This window comes from Delphinus delphis, chromosome 2 (genome assembly GCF_949987515.2).
Source record: "Delphinus delphis chromosome 2, mDelDel1.2, whole genome shotgun sequence".
In the NCBI taxonomy this organism is placed as follows: domain Eukaryota; kingdom Metazoa; phylum Chordata; class Mammalia; order Artiodactyla; family Delphinidae; genus Delphinus; species Delphinus delphis.
The window spans coordinates 101,474,083-101,493,551 of record NC_082684.1 but is presented as its reverse complement, the minus strand read 5'-3'; the positions used below and the strand labels follow the sequence as shown (position 1 = coordinate 101,493,551).

Sequence of the window (19,469 nt, the reverse complement as noted above, 5' to 3'; positions counted from 1 at the left end):
GAGTGCCCTCCTTCCCGCTCGCATCACCCGTGAGTATGCCATCTGCTTCCTGCTGGGATGCGGACGACCCACATGCCGTGGACTCCTCTGGCTGCTTTATCGCTCTCCTGTTTTGTTCTTGTTTTGTTTTGTTTTTTGGCCATGCGGCGCGCAGGATCTTAGGTCCCTGACCGGGGATAGAACCCGGGCCCCCTGCATGGGGAGCACGGAGTCTTACCCACTGGACCGCCAGGGAAGTCCCTGCTCTCCTGTTTCTAATGGCCTCCCAGTACAGGGGCCGGCAGACTCCAGCCCAGGCGCCAGATACAGCCCAGCACCTGCCTTCGTACAGCCTACCAGTTAAGAACGGTTCTCACATTTTTAAATCATTGAAAAAAAATAAAAGGAAAACAATAGTCAGCGGTATGTGAAAATCATATGAAATCAAATCTCCGTGTCCCAAAATAATATTTTGTCGAAACACAGTCATATCCAGTCATTTACAAGTTGCCCATGGCTGCTCGAGACAATTATTGGCAGAGTTGAGCAGTTGTGATGGAGACTGTAAGGCCTGCAGAGTCTTAAAGCAGTTACTCTCTGGCCCTTTAGAGAAGAGTGTGCCAATATTCTAGAATATTCTGTACAACGTTACATAATGAAAAGAGAATGGGACTTCGGGGTCCCTGAAATCCTCCCAGGTCCCCTTCCTCACGGAGGCACAATGTTCAAAGACTTTTCCAATTATTCATGTTATCTGGAAGGGCGGGGAGGAGCGGTAGGCAATGCTGGCCATTGCGAGGACCCACACCATGAGAAACAGGACATGCTCCATGATGGAAGAGTCCTTAAAACGCAGGATTGCCTGTTCAGACTTTGCAAGAAGCTCCTACTCCAGCACTTCCGCTAAGTCCCAGGAGCCACGGTCTCCCTGAGTTGCCCAGGGCACTTCTGCTACTGCCCAGCTGCGGCTGTTAGGACAAGTGTCCTTATGCTTGGGCTGCAGCTCTTTGCCCAACACAGCTCTGTCCTCCATGGGCACTTGGGATCGGTCTGTTTCCCTGGGTACCCTAGAGGGGAGCCAGGGAGCCAGGTGGGCATGTTAAGCTGGGGACTGGTCTGTAGGGCTGGGCGGGTTTGGGTGGAAGGCTGAAGGGGCAGCTCTCCCTGCTCTGACACTTTGGAGACAGGCTCTGACCAGGGAGGCTGAAACACCACCTCTTCTTCCCAATATTCCCAAGGTGGGCCAAGGAGTGAGCAGTGTGTAAACGACACATCAGATTTTGTCTTGTTCCCTCCAGCTCAGACAGAAGGAAACTGGCTTCCTTTCATAGGTAGCTATGCTTTAGGGGCTGGGATTCATCCTGTGAAGTCTATTATTTTTAATTACTTTTTCCAATAACCGCAAGCTCTCGTGCCACCCAGTGGGACACAGGGGGCATCCTCGGTTGTTAATTACTCCTGCTGAGCGCTGGAAATGGAAACGGGGCCTGTACCTTTGCTGCACCCTCAAGTGGCCATAGATGGCAAATTTACATCTTGACGCCATGGGGCCCCAAGAAGATGGTCCAGATGCGGAAGCTGCCCTAAGACAGTACCTGGGTCTCTGCAAAGCGATGAAAACAAGTAAGGTGGTGCCTTTCTGCCTTCACTGAGCTCCTGATACCTGTTCTGTTTTGCTGCAAACACCCTCGAAAGGCTATCGAACTCTTTCCTGTCTTATATTTTTTTGAGACTAGATACACTATCCTTTGCATTTTTAAGTGATGTCACCTAAAGCTCTCTAATCTAAAGACCTTTTAGTTTTTATAATTTTGCCTTTACGCTTCCTAAAAATTGGCACTTTAAAATTGCATGTATCTGTAGGAGCGAAATCTCCCAGACTCTGCCTCCCAAACTTTAAAAAGATGTTTCTCAGTCTTTGACTCATCCAATTAACCTGCTCCTGTCAAGGTCATCCCATGATACTGGTGAAACATTGATTATTCCACCAGGTGAGCCATTCACACCTCTGGGCCTTTTGTGACTCGCCTGCAGCTCGTGGCATCCTAATACCCACAGGTTGCGGTGTGGTAGCCACAGCAGAGCACTGGGATCCTCCTGCAGGAGAAGCAAATCCTATCTAGACTGCTTGCCAGCAAGATGGTGACAGGAGAGGACGTGGCCTGAAGGGTCAAGTGGCGTGCAGCTGGCATGGGGACAAAACATGCAGGAGGTGACAGGGGCCAGGAGTACCTCTGAGGTGGTCCTGGTATCACCACCCACTTGACTCTCAAGATCTGGCCAGAGATGTCCCTTGCCATAATTGCTGTCATTTAGGGCCCAACATAAACAAACGTCACTGCAGTCATTTGTGTGACATGAAGCTCTACTATACTGTCATCAACAGAAAAATGACATGGTGGAAAGGCAACATAGGAGGAAGTACAGGAGTCTTATTGCCAGATAGTCCATTATGAATTTAGACTTGTCAGACCTGCAGCAAGTTCTTGTGCTTCTCGGGGCCTCGAGTTCCTCATTTATAAACTTGAGATGAACATCATCACTCCCGCCTGCAGGCCACTGTGCCTTGCGTGAGAGACCGTGATTAAAAAGTCCCATACGGGGCTTCCCTGGTGGCGCAGTGGTTGAGAGTCCGCCTGCCGATGCAGGGGACGCGGGTTCGTGCCCCGGTCCGGGAAGATCCCACACGCCGCGGAGAGGCTGGGCCCGTGAGCCATGGCCACTGAGCCTGCGCGTCCGGAGCCTGTGCTCCGCAACGGGAGAGGCCACAACAGTGAGAGGCCCGCGTACCGTAAAAAAAAAAAAAAGTCCCATACAGAGTGGATCAATTTCAGCATCATTTCAACAGCGCCAAAATGCCTTATCGGTGCCTTCTTAATGCCAGGTACTTTAAATACATTATTTTCATTTCTGACAGTGACTCTGAAAGTTAGATATTATTATGGACATTTAACAGGTGAGGAAACCAAAGCTCAAACAGGTGAACATTCCAGGCCACACAGCAAAGGAGCCTGGCTTAGAACCCACACACTGCGGGAAAACACATTTCTTTTCTCGCCACTGCACTGCACCTCCTGCAGCCCTCCTGGCTTTAGGGAGAGGCCATTTCAGGGGAGACCCTGCCCTACCACCACCCCCCCACTGGCATCTCTCCAACTGCCCTTTAAGTGGTGTGGACCTGCCGGGACCCGTACGTGAGTGGTGGCGTTGGCCTCGCCGCCCACCAAGCTAGCTGGCAGGTGGGGGCAGGGTGCTTCCTGTGCTCCCGAGGTGATGCGGACACACAGAGAGACGCAGTATGGATGGAACCAGGTGGAACTGCCCACCACAATGGAAGTGGCCAACACCCAGCCCTGCCTGTGGTTGAACAGAAAGCATGCCCTCCAGCCACAACTGTATTCACAGAGCTTCCGGGGACGGTGCTTACCTGGGACTGCTCCGTATGGAAACATAATCCATAGCTCGGCTCCCACAAATATGCTTTTATCCCACGTGCTACATGGGGAAGGAGAAATCAGCTTGTGTTTCATTAAACAGTTGGGCTGAGGTCTTGTGAGCAAATACGAGAATCTGCACTTGGTATGGGGTCTTAAACGTATCGTTAGCAAATCGGATGGCCAAAGTCGATCAATCAATCAAGCAAGCATTCCCACTGCTACACGTTTACGAAGCCATAAGCGAAATAGCAATCTCCTTGCGAACAATCTCTGCTCTACGATGTTATGCAGGTTCCGAATTCCACGGGGGGGACCCAGGGAGCTGAAGGTGAGGGAGCGGGCCGGTTAGGGCATCCGCTATCCATTCCTGCATCCGCCAGGGTGTGGCTGGGCTCCCCCCACCCGGGGCAGTGAGAGGCTCACCTGCAGGTCCAGGGCTGTCAGCTTGCCCTTCTCGCCCGCGTTGCGAGCATACTCCTCGATGGTCCAGGAAGGCTGGCCCCGCTTCACCTCCGCCAGCTCCGTCAGCCGCATGTCTGTGTACAGAGGGTTGTTCTTCATGTGGGCCTTGAGGGAGGCGGGGTAGGGGTGAGGGCTGAACACCTGCTCCACCAGGAAGCCGTCTTTGGGCTGCTTGGGCAGTCGGTGCTGCGGGGGGATGTCATACTGCCTGTCTGCCTGCAGAGGGGCACAGAGGAGTCCAGAGAGCGACACAGATGCCGTCAGACAGCCCACAGTGCCAGTGGGCAGACACCAGCTTTGCATCACCGGGCTCTGCCCGGGTAGCAACATGCAGTTATTCACAAGCAAATAGAAAGAATATCTGGACTGGGGGACATTTACTAGGAAAAGCTTATGACATTGATAATACTCAAACGACCCAACATTGCTATGCCAGGAAGAGATGATTTTATCTAACCCTCATACCGTGACTACTATCATTAACACGCATTGTTCAGCTAAGGAAATGGAGCCCAGAAAGACTCAGTAATTTACCCCAAGGTGCACAGCTGCCAACGGGAGGAGCTGGCATTTAAATCTATCATCTGGCTTCAGAGAAGCTTTGCTTAACTACTGCATAGTACCCCCCCCCCTTTTTTTTCCTTTTTTTGTCGCACGACGCGGCATGCGGGATCTTAGTTCCCCGACCAGGGACCGAACCTGCATCCCCTGCAAAGGAAGCGCAGAGTCTTAATCCCTGGACTGCCAGGGAAGTCACTGCCCCCTCTTTCTCTTACCAATTTCTACCTGGTACTGAGGAGTAAAAGATATGGGGTCCTTCCCCCTAGGAGCTGGCTGAAACCACTGATGCCACACTGCTTCTCTGGATGGAAGAAGCCAAGCCAGAAAGCACGTGGTGGGAGCCTCTAGTGATTTTCAGAGACCTCTGCGTGGCCTTCAAGACAAGGGAACAGTGTGGACCACAGTTTGGAGGCAGGAAGGTGCCCAACACAGCTGCCATCACTTACGTTCTCAGTCCTTGAGGCCCTCAGATCTCCACATAGATGTCACGTCCTCCAGAAGTACTCCCTGACCAAGACCGGGTCAGCGCCCATCTACGTGACCCTTCAGACTGTGTACAGAGCCCGCGGCCAGCACTGTCCCACTGAACTGTAACTGCCTGTTTGTCTGTCTGTCTCCTCCGCCGGACTGTGAGTTCCCCGAAGGCAGGGCACAATAGTGAGCACCTTTTATTTATTTATTTATTTTGCTGTATGCGGGCCTCTCACTATTGTGGCCTCTCCCGTTGCGGAGCACAGGCTCCGGAAGCGCAGGCTCAGCGGCCATGGCTCACGGGCCCAGCAGCTCCGCGGCATGTGGGATCTTCCCGGACCGGGGCACGAACCCGTGTCCCCTGCATCGGCAGGCGGACTCTCAACCACTGCGCCACCAGGAAAGCCCAGTGAGCACCTTTTAATCGCCCGCTCAGCAAAATCATACCACCAAGGAGAAGGCACTCCAATCTTTTTAAAGGGATGGATCCCAACATCATGGAGTCGTGCACATGAAACAGAGAGCCAGAAGAGCCGTGGGTGTGAGCAACAGACAAAGAGAAGGGAAACATAAGAACATGAGTGAGGGACGGTGTGGATAAGCAAGAGGTGGGGAATGGGCTCAGGTGTCAGGAAAGGGAGAGTTTATGTGTGAGCAGCTGATGAGATAACGTGTGTGAGTGGGAGTGTGCGTATCCTACACGTGGATGGGGACCAGAAGCACGCTCCCAGCTCCCAGCAAACTAGACCCATCGGCCCTTGCTCAAATACAGTAGAACTCGGAGCCCTTCCAAACCATTAGGACCGCTGATGCTGCTACAGAGAAAGCAGGATAAACTTGGCCAAATCCAAATAAGGAAGTGAGGTGTCCTCTTCTTTTCTAGCTCATCAAACCCAAGTATCTTCTAAAAGGTGTCACTGAGTTTATTCATTCAGCTCATCACCACTACCGAACACCCAGAGGGCTCCCACGGCATGCAGGGCCCGTGCCGAGCTGGGGGCAGGGCAGGTGCCAATAATAACAACAAGGCATCCTAACTACAATGAACTGAGGGCTGACTGTGCGCGTCTCCTGCTGTGCTCGGGGCTGAACACGCGATATGCCATTTCAGCTCCTCGAGAACATCGGCAAGGCTATAACATTATACTCCCCGCCGTGGATGCGGAAACTCAGCTTAGAGAGGTTGATGAACTGGCCCAATGTCACACAGCCAGGAAGTGGCAGAGCCAGGATTTGAATTTGTTCTCGCTTCTGAGATGGAAAGTTACCCGCTGCCCACGCTCGCCTCCCTGCTCCTACCGTGGAGGCGTTTGCGTTCTAACATGGCAGTCGGTATGTATACCTGAGATACTTTTAAAATAAAGGTTGGTATCTACTCTGTCGGAACAAAGAGGATGAAAGGCAGGAGACCAGAGACCAGCAATGATCTTGGGAGGCTTTCAGAGGCTTACGAATGAAGAGGCCTTGAGGGGAACTGGGTCTAGATCAGCACCGAGCAGGTGGACAGGACACTTTTTTTTTTTTTTTTTTGATGTGGACCATTTTTAAACTCTTTATTGAATTTGTTATAATATTGCTTCTGTTTTATGTTTTGATTTTTTGGCCACGAGGCATGTGGGATCTTAGCTCCCCGACCAGGTATCAAGCCCACACCCCCTGCATTGGAAGGTGAAGTCTTAACCATTGGACCCCCAGGGAAGTCCCTGGACAGGAAACTTTGGATGGAGGAATCACGTGAGTGAAGGTTCGACAGTGGGATGGGGCCTGGCCATCCTAGATGCTTCATCAGTACTTGCTGAACGAGTGACTGAGTGAAAGAGGGTGGCACTTTTGAGGAAAACCAGGCAGATGTATCAAGGTGGAGAAGGGCCCGGTCCAGGTCACCTGGAGCCCTCCTGTTGGGGAGAAGGACATGACATGCCCAGGCTTTGAGTGGCCGGGCTGAGTGGCTTGAAACTTCTTGCTGAGCAAAGGGGAGTCAAGGAGGAGTTGGGAACAGGAGGCACTGCACACCCCCGAGTGGAGTTTTAGGAAAGGGAGCACAGCAGTGGTGGATGGGATGAGATGGAAGTGGCGGCAGAGGTGGGGGGGTGATCAGCGAGACAGACCAGTTACAAATGTGCCCCCAAAGCCCAGGTGGGAGGTGGGAGGAGCCTGGACTTGGGGGAGGGAGGGTGGATTTAAGCGGAAAGAAACATCACAAAAGCTGAATCGAAAGGGTCGAGTAGCCCAGCTGGATGTGAGAGAGCCAACGAGGGAAGTCAGAGGTGAGAGACGCCCCTTCAGTTTGGGGAATGGCTAGAATGGCGACCCCAGAATGGGTACAGGGAGAGGGAAGCCTGGCTTTGAAGGAACAGGAAATCTAGCTGGGACCTGCAGATTTCAGCCCATGGCAGACATCTGGGGGAGCTGGCCTTCAGCAGTTTGAGATTTGGGAGCAAAGTTCAGAAGGGCCCCAGGGTTGGTCCCCACCATGGCAGGCATCAGCCCAGGGATGGTGAGAGCCACACATCGGGAGGCAGAAAGGAGGTCACAGAAGGAGGCCCAGTGAAGACCGCTCACCCCAAACACTAGCAACTTTGAGCTGTGCATTTCAAGGGGTCTTTCTCAAGCTTATTTCTGGTGGTTTCTGGGGGCTTTGACATTTTATGGGTTGGACGCATGGCTAGTTCAGTTAAACTTGATATATCTACAGAAGTGTCAAACCACTGGCGTGCTCTAAATGGCCATTTTCAATGCTCCCTAAGACCCAGGGCTCCAGGAACCTGGCCAGACTCTAGCAGCTAATTGACACGACAGCAGCACCAGAGGAAAAGACCCACAGCTGGGCATCTCGTCGGAGTGTCGGCCCATAATATATTCTGATTTCTGTCCAACGCCACGTGTTGTAAGTGGCTACCGAAGAGAACAGTGGCCGGCACAGGTACCAGAGGTTCCTTTGGGATCAGAAAAAAATCACTTCTTATTTTACTCTCTTTCCCTGCTTTGGACCCTGAAAACTTCCTTAGGGCTCCATTTTCTAAGCTTGCCCTTCTTGGCATTCGAGGGACTCAGCCCCCTTCTCTGTATTCAACATCTGCAGCCACACCTCTTCACTCCCTCTCTGATGACTGGTCCTCCGAGCCCTCAGGAGGCCCCGTGGTCTGTCCACTGACCTTTGGAATCAGGGAAGGGAATTGAGACGAGCAACAAGTTGAAATGGCATCACTTTGGCCAGAAAGGGTTCAATGGAACCTACTTAGAAGGAGAAACAGCGGCCACAAGTACCGCTGAAACAAATCATCCCTAGTGCAGGGGACGAGAAGAAGAAAGAATGTGAGTATGTGTGTGTGTGCTCACTCCAGCACTGACAGAAAGATGCTGACTATAAAGGTAAAAACGCTCACGTCCCCATAAAACTGTAGGAGAAAACCTCAAAAGCAAAGAAAGACATCATATTAAGAGTTGCCATCCTTGGGCGGTGGAACTGTGAATAATTTCCTTAATTTATCTTCTTTTCTTACGAATCATCTATTGATCTTAAAATGAAAAAAACTCAAACTTTTAAAAAGGAACACCACGCGTGCCACAAAGTATGTGAAAGGGGCATAGGAGCCAGCTCGCTTTTAAGTCATTCCCCTCCTTTGCTTTGCCTGCACCCTGCCCTTTCAGAAAGGACGGGAAGAAATCCCTGGTGATGCTTGTCCGCTCTGCCATGTTCCCCATTCTATGAAAATCAGGTCTCGAACCACCAGTCCAATATCTGAGCCATGCTTTCTCCCATCGGCAACACAGCAGCGTGTGTTCCTCCGGGCTGATGGACAATTTGGCGGGACCAACCACCAGGCTATGCTGTCCTCTCTGCTCTAACATGGAAGGTCCGGAAGGATTACGAGCACAAGAAGGGCAGGCCTCTTTTTCGTGTAATGTAAGCTTCCAGGCTTGGGAACAGACCAGGGCTATATAGTAAGGCTGCTGCCTAGTTACGCGAGCTTACATGCGCATTACCTCTTTAGATTTTCGATGCCAGTCCTTACTTTCCCCAGGGCCTCTGTCTTTCACATCCTCCTCTCCGACGCCCACGCGGTTGGTGTAAGTGATGGTGCGCCAGTCCCTGGGCGAATTGGAGATGCTGGCGATTTTGGACTCTGTGGCGCTGTTTTCCTCCGTCAGGGACCTGGAGGATGGCCTGGTGAAGAGGCTTTTTTTTAACGCCTTGACACGAAGGCTTTCGCTGTTGCTTCCGCTGGCGTCTGAGGAGCACCAGTCGGCCGAGTTCTCCAGTTTGGGCCCGTGGGAACCATTGTGTGCACGGAACATCCGGGGAGAGGTGCTCTCATCGGACGGAGCCTCGCTGGTCAGGGAATTCAGATCTATCTGCACACTCACCTTCTCGGGCTGCTGTATCTTCTGATCCAGCTTACTGAGCTTGCCCAGGACCTGGGAGATCTCCTCGCGGACACCCGACAGCGATTCGAGCTTCCGTTCAATTTCACCGATCCTGAGCACCAGTTTGCACACGCTGGTCTTCAATTCCTCTTCCGAGTGGTGGCTGTTTTCAGGCCGGTTGCCCTTTTCTCCTTTGCTGCTGGGGAGCCCGTTGGCGATTTTGGTTAGGTTGTGCTCCGGTGAACTGTCACAGTCCGACTTGTGAAGCTGGGACAAAGATCCTGTGCTGTTGTAGCAGGATGACTGCATCACTCCCGTCGAGCCACTGATGCTCATGTCATCAAGAAATCGGAAAATGTCACTGATGTCATCACTGACGACCTCCGAGTCGTCATCTGACTGCTTCATGGCGTGCCTGTCACTGTACTTGCCCTGCCCAGAGGCACACAAGTCTTTGCATTTCTTGGGCTCCAGGACGTGCTGCTCGGTCTGGGTGCCCACGCTACTGGTGTCTGAGCTGAGCTGCCTGCTGGTGCAGCTAATGCTCTTGTCTTTAAACTTTTTGACCGGTTCATGCTTCTCCAGGTCAACGGAGGACGAGATCTCTTTAGATTTGAGCCCGTTTGGCTTGGCCACGTAGCCGACGGGGAGCACTGGCTGTTGCTCCTGCGGCATGAGGTAAGCTGGGCGCCTGTCTGGGGTTGGGAAGTTGGCGGTCTGGCTGCTGGGATTTGGATAGCGGAGCTTCTCCTCGGAGGGATTTCTATTGAAAAAGGACCGTTCAAAGTCAGGAACTTCTTCAGTGTTTAGGCTCCAGCTTTTGGCCGGCCAGGGGGTCTGCTTACCCGGCCTCCCGGGACAGCGCCTGGCCTCCTGGGTCCCCATCACTGGAGTGGGTCCAAAATACGTGGAGGCTTGAAGGTCATCTAAGCTCTCGTGCTTTGCCCGCCTTTTGTCAGGAACAGGGGAGTACTCGGGATTCAGGTACTGGCTGTTGTAGGGCATCTCAAAGCTGTGATTGGGGAAGGGTGTCTTGTGGGACTCCTTGCGGCCCTGGGGTTTCCCGCGCTCGCCCTCAGCCTTGTTGGCGGGGCTGGCCAACTCGGGGGACACAGTCATCAGGTTGTGAAACTCCTCTTTGAAGATGTTCCTTTTCTGGACGCAGGACTGGACCACGAAGGGCTCCTCATTAGAGATGAAAGTCTCCTTGATGCCCTGGGTGAGGGGCAGGGAGTCCTGATCGGACATGGACTCGCTCTCGATGTTCATGGGGAAATAGGTTCTCTGCATCTCGCAGGGCTGAGGGCTGGCCACCGAGTAGGGGGCCAGAGCCTGCAGCCTGTCCAGGGAAGCCGCCCGGTTTTTCACATCTTTGCTGACCCCCAGCAGGAAGTTGGGCTCGGAGGCAGGTACAAACTGCGGGCAGTCCTTGCAGTCCATCTTGCGGCATTTGGAAGACTGGCGGGTGGGGTAGCCCCGGCTGAAAGGCTGGTCGCTCAGCTCGCAGCTGAGGGACTCACACTGGGCTGCGGTGCAGAGTTCCGTGTCCGAGCGGCCCAAGTCAAAGGCCGCCTCCTTCTTGCGCATCTTCTGCCGGCCGCTGGGGAGCTTCTCTTTGGCTGTAGCCCCGTTCATCTGGATGAGGTTGAATATCGTCACGATATCTGCCGCCACCATGATTTTCTTCGATTGCTGGTTGTTCACGGTGCATTTCATCTTGTCTTTGAATAACGTGGCTGGAAAATTGGGATCGAGACAAGCCGTGTAGAAGAGGACGCTTCTCAGTTTGGAGAGCTGGGACAGATCAAAACGGGTGCACAGGGATTTGCACAGGTCCTGGTAGGAAACGGTATTTTGCTTGCTGTCCAGTTCCTCCAAGATTTTCACCAAGAAGAGGGAAGTTTCCTGATTGGTCTCCATCATTTAGAATTTCAAAGCCTCGCTGATGACACTGAAACTTCGAGTCAGCTCTACGGGGTGACAATATTGAAAAAGAGAAGCGGGGGAGAAAGGATTATAAACACCAGTGGAGTTTTAAGTCAAGCTGGTTATGAACCACATAAAGAAATGCAAGGAAAAACTTTTTAAGGTTTAAAAAATGTCATAAGTGCTTTAAAAATATTTATAATATACTCTGTAATTCGCTTCCCAGTAATCTACCTAAAGAAATTATTGACTATGATTTTGCATAAAGATGTTCATTATGTATATGTACAACTGATACACTTTGCTGTACACCTGAAACTAACCCAACATTGTAAATCAACTATACTCCAACAAAAATTTTTTTAAAAATAGTTACAATTATAAAAAAATGATGTTCATTACAATGGCATTTATAATAGTGAAAAAATAAAACATCTTAAATATCCAAATATTAGGGGAACGCATAAATAAAACGGGTTACCATATACGATGATTTCTTACAAACATTAAAATTATATTAGGGCTTCCCTGGTGGCGCAGTGGCTGAGAGTCCGCCTGCCGATGCAGGGGACATGGGTTCGTGTCCCGGTCCGGGAAGATCCCACATGCCGGGGAGCGGCTGGGCCCGTGAGCCATGGCCGCTGAGCCTGCGCGTCCGGAGCCTGTGCTCCGCAACGGAAGAGGCCACAACAGTGAGAGGCCCGCGTACCGCAAAAAAAAAAAAAATTATATTAATGTACATCCTTACAATGCAATACTACTCATCAATAAAAAGGAACAAATTACCAGTACTTGTAAATGACATGGATGAATCTCAAATGTATTGTGCTTGAGTGAAAGAAGCCAGACTCGAAGGTTCCACCTTAACGATATTCTGAAAAACAGATCCGTAGCTGCCCGGGGCTGGATGTGAGGCAAGGTGCTGGCAAAACGGCACAGAGAAATTTTCCTGGATGATGGAACTATTCCACCTCTTGATTGGAGGGGTGGTTGCATGCCTCTATGCATTTGTCAAAACTCACAGAACTGTGCACTAAAGCGTGTGAATTCTAGCTGTGTAAACTGTACCTTAATTATAAAATTACACACTGAAGACTTTTTATGACAAAAGAAAACTGTGGTACAATACTGAGTGGAAAATGTGAAAATAAATATGTTATGTAGTAAGATCTTAATTATACAAAATTACATCTTCTTGGAAATGAAACTGGAAGAAAATAATATACACTCCAATGTTAATGGTGGTTACCTTCGGATTGTAAATACGCATGTTCTTTCTGAATTAGTCATCTTTGTTTCTCAATATTTTATTATGCAAATTTTCAAACATACAGCAAAGTTGAAAGAATTTTATTTTTTTAATTAATTAATTAATTATTATTATTTTTTTGGGTTGAATTGGGTCTTCGCTGCTGCGCGTGGGCTTTCTCTAGTTGCGGCGAGCGGGGGCCACTCTTCGTTGTGGTGTGCGGGCTTCTCATTGTGGTGGCTTCTCTTGTTGCGGAGCACAGGCTCTAGGCGCACGGGCTTCAGTAGTTGTGGCTCGCGGGCTCTAGAGCGCAGGCTCAGTAGTTGTGGCGCACAGGCTTAGTTGCTCTGCGGCATGTGGGATCTTCCCAGACCAGGGCTCGACCCCTGCATTGTGTCCCCTGCATCGGCAGGTGTACTCTTAACCACTGTGCCACCAGGGAAGTCCTGAAAGAATTTTATAGTGAACACTCATATAACCACCATCTGTATTCCACCATTAACATTTTACTATATTTACTTTATCACATATCTATCCATCTAACCTTCATGAAGCCATCTCGTTTTTTTTTAAAGCACTTCAAACTAAATTGCAGACATCGGTACACCTCCCCCTAAAGATTTCACCATGCATATAATTAACCCAAGTTCAATAATTGTTTACAGTTTCTCTTTTAATATAAGATTTACATACAATGAAGTGCACAAAACTTGAGTCTATTTGCTGAAGTTGTGACAAACGTATATGCCTGTGTTATAAGCAAAACCCCTACAAAGATCTAGAACGTTCCCCTTGCCCCTTCCCATTCAAGCACAGTTCTTATTTTTTACAGGTAACTCTAATATTTTCTTTATAATTTCCCTTCTTTTCCAAAATTCCTACCATGACCACGTATTATTTTGTAATCACCAAACAATAACTAACCTTATTTTGAAATGGGAAGAAAAATCTACATTAACATATCTTGGATGGAAAAATGAAAAACATCATACTGAAAGCTTAACAAAGCTTAAGGGAAAGTAAAGCTCCTCACGGATAAATATGGACCCAGGTTCTGAGATTTACAAGGAAACATCAAATCACACACGTTACCCTCCCCAGTCACACCCTGCTTAGAAAAGGCATTTTGACGATTGACTTATTGATTTTAAATTTGACTCAGGGCCTCCCTGGTGGTGCAGTGGTTGAGAGTCCGCCTGCCGATGCTGGGGACACGGGTTCGTGCCCCGGTCCGGGAAGATCCCACATGCCGCGGAGCTGCTGGGCCCGTGAGCCATGGCCGCTGGGCCTGCGCGTCCGGAGCCTATGCTCCGCAGCGGGAGAGGCCACAACCGTGAGAGGCCCGTGTACCGCACAAAAAAAAAAAAAAAAAAATTGACTCAGCCCACACACAGCCAGACTATTTTCTAGGGAAACAGTGTCTGTGGTGGGGGGGGGGGTGTTAAATTTCAGTTGCTCTGGACCATGGGGTCTCTGTCCACCCTGAGGGCAGTGCTCTCCATGGGCATCTATACACATTAGCGAGCTCTCTCCACGAACGTCTGCGGGGACATGCAGAGACCAGTGGTTTGGATTTTCTTGTATGGAAAAGGCAATGAAGCCCCGAGAGGCTCTGTTCCTGCCCAGAACAAGTCACAGAAAACCCACGTCTCCCCACGCAGCTCTCCCTGCCCCGCCCCAGCCGCCCAGTCCGTGTGATAGAAGCCCTGCATGTCAGGATGTTCTGGTTTCTTAAAGGTGGGGACAACCTGCCACGCTTGATCTGCAAGGAAATAAATAGGCACAGAAACCAGCGTGGAGGACGAATGTAATTGAGGGAAGTGCAGCTACCACTCATGCACATCATATTTCATAGTCTGCTGACACAAAGCACTTTCAGATACTCTTTGCTAGAATTCTCATAACAATCTCAGGAGGATTCTTTCACTATTACTCTCCGACAGATGAGGAAACAGGCACGGAGCACTGAAAGCAGCAGCTAGGCGCAACTAGAATCATCAGAGCTGCAGCCCAACCCCACTTGCCCGCGAGACTGTCTCAACCTTCTGTTCTACTCTGTGTGGCTAAAACTGTATTAATCCCAGGTCCAAAGAGAACTCGGAAAACCAAGGCCCAGTGTCTCCTGAAGTGAATAAGGGAAGCACAAGGGATCTGCTCACCCTGAGTCATTTTCTATGAAGACTGAAATTGAGGGGATTATGAATGGCCGGGAAGACAGGCAAGTGCCCCTGTGCAAATGGGCACATGGCCACAGGCCTGGTGTGTGTGCATGTGGTGGTGAATCACCATAGAGAAACTCCATGTAGATTTTCCACACTATGCTAACGAAAGCCATAGAGGACTAAGGAGCAAAAGAGAGGCTCAGAGGAAAAGGCAGAGTTCTTGGCTCTGTGACTGTAACAGGATCCGGCCTGCAGCACGCAGCCCCTGGCAGCTACCTCTTCTGGCCACGCGAACAGCTCTGTGGTGTGCGAAGAGCACTCCCTTTTCACAGATGAGGAAACTGAGGAAGGGAGAGGGAACTTGAGTTGCCTGGGGTCTGCCATGGGGCTAGGGCCCCAGTAGACCACAGCCCGGGATGAGGGCATGCTGTGGGATGCGTAGCAGGCTCCGTCTCATGCCAGGAGGAGCAAAAGCATTGCCACAAGGGACAGATGTGAACTGGTGGAGGCGGCGGGCTGAGTGGGACAGGCAGTGCAGCCTGACCACCTCCTGTGTACTGGGGCTTTTTTGTTTTTTAGTATCTTTATTGGAGTATAACTGCTTTACAATGGTGTGTTAATTTCTGCTTTATAACACAGTGAATCAGTTATACATATACATATATCCCCACATCCCTTCCCTCTAGCGTCTCCCTCCCTCCCACCTTCCCTATCCCACCCCTCCAGGCGGTCACAAAGCACCGAGCTGATCTCCCTGTGCTGTGCAGCTGCTTCCCACTAGCTATCTATTTTACATTTGGTAGTGTATATACATCCATGCCACTCTCCCACTTCGTTCCAGCTTACCCTTCCCCCTCCCCGTGTCCTCAAGTCCATTCTCTACATCTGTGTCTTTATTCCTGTCCTGCCCCTAGGTTCATCAGAACCATTTTTTTTTTTTTAGATTCCATATATATGTGTTAGCATATGGTATTTGTTTTTCTCTTTCTGACTTACTTCACTCTGTATGATAGACTCTAGATCCATCCACCTCACTACAAATAACTCAATTTCATTTCTTTTTATGGCTGAGTAATATTCCATTGAATATATGTGCCACATCTTCTTTATCCATTCATCTGTCGATGGACACTTAGGTTGCTTCCACGTCCTGGCTATTGTAAATAGAGCTGCAATGAATATTGTGGTACATGACTCTTTTTGAATTATGGTTTTCTCAGGGTATAAACAAGACGAAAAGACAACCCGCAGAATGGGAGAAAATATTTGCAAATGAAGCAACTGACAAAGGATTAATCTCCAAAATTTACAAGCAGCTCATGCAGCTCAATTATCAAAAAAACAAACAACCCAATCCAAAAATGGGCAGAAGACCTAAATAGACATTTCTCCAAAGAAGACATACAGATGGCCAAGAAGCACATGAACCGATGCACCGGGGCTTTACAGGAAACGCCCGCAACAGCCTGGAGAGGTAGGCACCCCCACTCTGCACCCTCTGCTGGAGGCGTGAGCAAAATGAGGCCGGAGGGATTACACGGATGAGGAGGACCTGAAGCCGAATCGGTAGAAGGCCAAAGCCCAGGCTCTCATCTCAGTGACAAAAGGGCAAGGAAGGAACATCGGCCCGAAAGCTCTGGGGGCTCAGTGAACCTGCCGTGGAACGTGTATGTGTGTGTACACACAGTGACGCCCACGCACACACACACTCATACCCTCACACACACAGCCGCACACACGACTCTCGGCCACAGTTCACACACGTACACACGCCCTCACTGCCACACCCACGTGGAGAGGCACACACCCCCTCTCACCCACACCCCTTCTCTCTCTGGGCTCTCTCAGCCGAGCCCTCAGGGCTCGAACATTCTTAAGCTCCCAGCACAGCCCGATGTGCCTCTGGGGAAAGGCCAAGGCGTCCACAGAGCCACCCTCCCCGGCATTTGGACGCCCACCCCCAGCACACCGCCTGCAGCGACCGGTCTCTGCGGAATCACGGGATGCACCTGGAGGCGGCAGGCGCCACTCACAGGGCGGCACAGCCCCTCCCGGGGCAGGAGAACACGCCCCCCCACCCTCCCCGTTAAGGCGCTGAGACGTGGCTGGCAGGGTCCCACCCCAGCCCGCACTGGGGAGCCACCTGCTGAGTAACGTGCATGCACCCCCAGGGGCAGGAAGTCCGGCCCGGGGAGCCCGTGAGCAGCTGGGCTTCTGGAATTCAGACCCATCAGGACCTCATCAGGACCCCCAGTGGTCCCCAACCGCCCGCCCAGCTCAATCCTCACAGCCCAGGCCTCCCCTGCCTGCATCTTCTATGTCCACTCTGCATTTCCCCCAGGGAGGCCTGTGCCCTCTCACGGCCCACACCCCGGGAACCCTGCTTCCCTTCCAGGGCCCGCCTCCAACAGCCTTGCTTTCCCCCAACCTCTCACTGATCTCAGTTGGAATCGGTTGCTCCCTTCTCGGTGCTCAGCGGGCCTCTGTCCGCACCTTGGTAATAGTGTTTCTCACACAGGAAAGACTTGCCTCAGATGGTTTAAAACATATTGAGATCTGGCCCCCCAACCCCAGACCGACCAATTAAATCAGAATTCCTGGGAGGAGTCCAGAATCTCGGGAGTTGTTAAAGCCACCCAGGTATTTCTGAAGCGTCGGGTTTCAGACTGAGGGATTGAGAAACCCCATTTAGAAAGTAAAGGGGCTGGCATTAAAAGGAATGAAATTGTGCCATTTGCAGAGACGTGGATGGACCTAGAGACTGTCATACAGAGTGAAGTAAGACAGAAAAAGAAAAACAAATATTGTATAATATCCCTTATATGTGGAATCTAGAAAAATGATACAGATGAACTTATTTGTAAAGCAGAAATAGAGACACAGATGTAGAGAACAAACCTATGGTTACCAAGGGGGAAAGGGGGGTGCAGTGAACTGGGAGATGGGGATGGACATATATACACCACTGTGTATAAAATAGATAACTAATGAGAACCTACTGTACAGCACAGGGAACTCTGCTCAATGCTCTGTGGTGACCTAGATGGGAAGGAAATCCAAAAAAGAGGGGATATATGTATACGTGTAGCTGATTCACTTTGCTGTACAGCAGAAACTAACACAGCATTGTAAAGCAACTATACCCCAATAAAAATTAATTTTAAAAAAGGTTTCAAATCTTTAACGAATTTCTGAGTAAAATGTTGACTGAGCTTAAAAAAAAAAAAAGAAAGTAAAGGAGCTGGGTTTTGCAAGAGGCAGTGCAACCTAAAGGCTGAGAAGATGGGCTCACAGATTCCAGCCCTGCTCGTCACTAGCTACACGACCTCCAGAAGGTCACCTACAGTCCCCAACCTCACTTTCCTCACCTGTAACAATGGGGTTAATTAACAAGCTCATGTACAGCACTTCATAAAGTGTCCTCCAATGACAGCCCTTCCACAAATGACAGCAGTCGTTCATGGAACAGCGGTGGCAGTGGGAAATCTAGTAGTTTCCGTGGGTTTCTGCCTCACAGCACCTCCTGCAGGTTACGAAGTAGGACCACGTGAGCATTTTGGGGAAATGACTCCATTCTACAGAGAGAGCAAGACACATCTGTGCAAAACAGCATTCTGGCCTCCCTAGTTTTCACATTTTCAATCTCTTCAAAGACTTTTAGGGGCTTCCCTGGTGGTGCAGTGGTTAAGAATCCACCTGCCAACGCAGGGGACACAGGTTCGAGCCTTGGTCCCGGAAGATCCCACATGCTGCGGAGCAGCTAAGCCCGTGTGCCGCAACTACTGAGCCCACGTGCCACAATTACTGAAGCCCGCGCACCTAGAGCCCGTGCTCCGCAACAAGAGAAGCCACCGCAATGAGAAGCCTGCGCACCACAACGAAGAGTAGCCCCCACTCACCGCAACTAGAGAAAGCCCGCACGCAGCAACGAAGACCAACGCAGCCAAAAAAAATAAAATAAATAAATTTATTTGAAAAAAAAAAGACTTTTAGTTTCCCACTGTAGAAAACTCTGTCCTCAGTCACGTGCTTTCAGGGATCCGCATTAAACCCGTGAGTTACTGCCTCTCTGGATTACACCTCAAGAGGAGAAGAACAGGTTGTGCGCAGAGTTCTTTATTCATCTCTTTTTTAAATAAAAGGAAAGTTCATAAACTGATTCCATGAGGAAGGTCTGAAGGCCAGAGGTTGGAATTATCCACTCAGAATAAACAGGGGTGTCCTCTCAGCCCCCTTATCACACGTCACTCTAAGACCGGGCCCCCCTTGTCACCTTCCTGATGCCCACCCCGGGCAACTACCTTGAAGATTCTGCAGCCCTTCGGAGCTTCACAAACCGTCTGAGCAACAGTGTGTACATGGCACTGTGCAAGGGACCACGGTGAGCACCCAGGCTAAGCCCCTCACCTTTACAAACTGGAAAACGGGGCCTAGGGCCAGCATTTTTCAAAGCCACCTGGAGAGCTACTGGCAGAATCGGCCGCAGGACGCAGGGCTTCTGACACCTGCCTATCTTCACAAGTGTCTGTGCAGAAACGCCAGTCCTGGCTGTCAGGTGCCAGAGAAGCATAAACAAGAAGCCGGGGACCCGGAGGGAGTGCGAAGAATCCCAGCCACAGGGAAAGGCCAGCTTCGCAGAGGAGGCACCATCTGCAAAGGCCTCGAAGACTGAGGAGGAAGACGGTGTTTCATGGTCTGGAGGAAGGAGACAGGAGGCAGATTCCAGGGCAAAGGGCAGAGGCGTGAAGGTGCAGCGGGGCGGAGTCTGACTGTGGAGCTGGGCAAGCAGGGGGCATTTAGAGAAGGCAGGGCGCTGAATCTGGGCTGGGAGTCTGGACTCGATTCTGTGGGCAG

At 50.7% G+C, this 19,469-nt stretch overlaps 1 protein-coding gene across 1 annotated transcript in view; it reads right to left on the bottom strand.

Moving 5' to 3' along the window:
• The window catches only part of MINAR1 (membrane integral NOTCH2 associated receptor 1), a 36,065-nt gene that overhangs the window by 1,736 nt on the left and 14,860 nt on the right, over positions 1 to 19,469 (bottom strand). The window contains exons 2-3 of the mRNA XM_060003598.1: positions 8,898 to 11,248; positions 3,840 to 4,094 (exon numbers count right to left, since the gene is read on the bottom strand). Coding sequence (XP_059859581.1) covers positions 3,840 to 4,094; positions 8,898 to 11,201 — 2,559 coding nt within the window. The 5' untranslated portion in view covers positions 11,202 to 11,248. The remainder of the gene's footprint in view (positions 1 to 3,839; positions 4,095 to 8,897; positions 11,249 to 19,469) is intronic.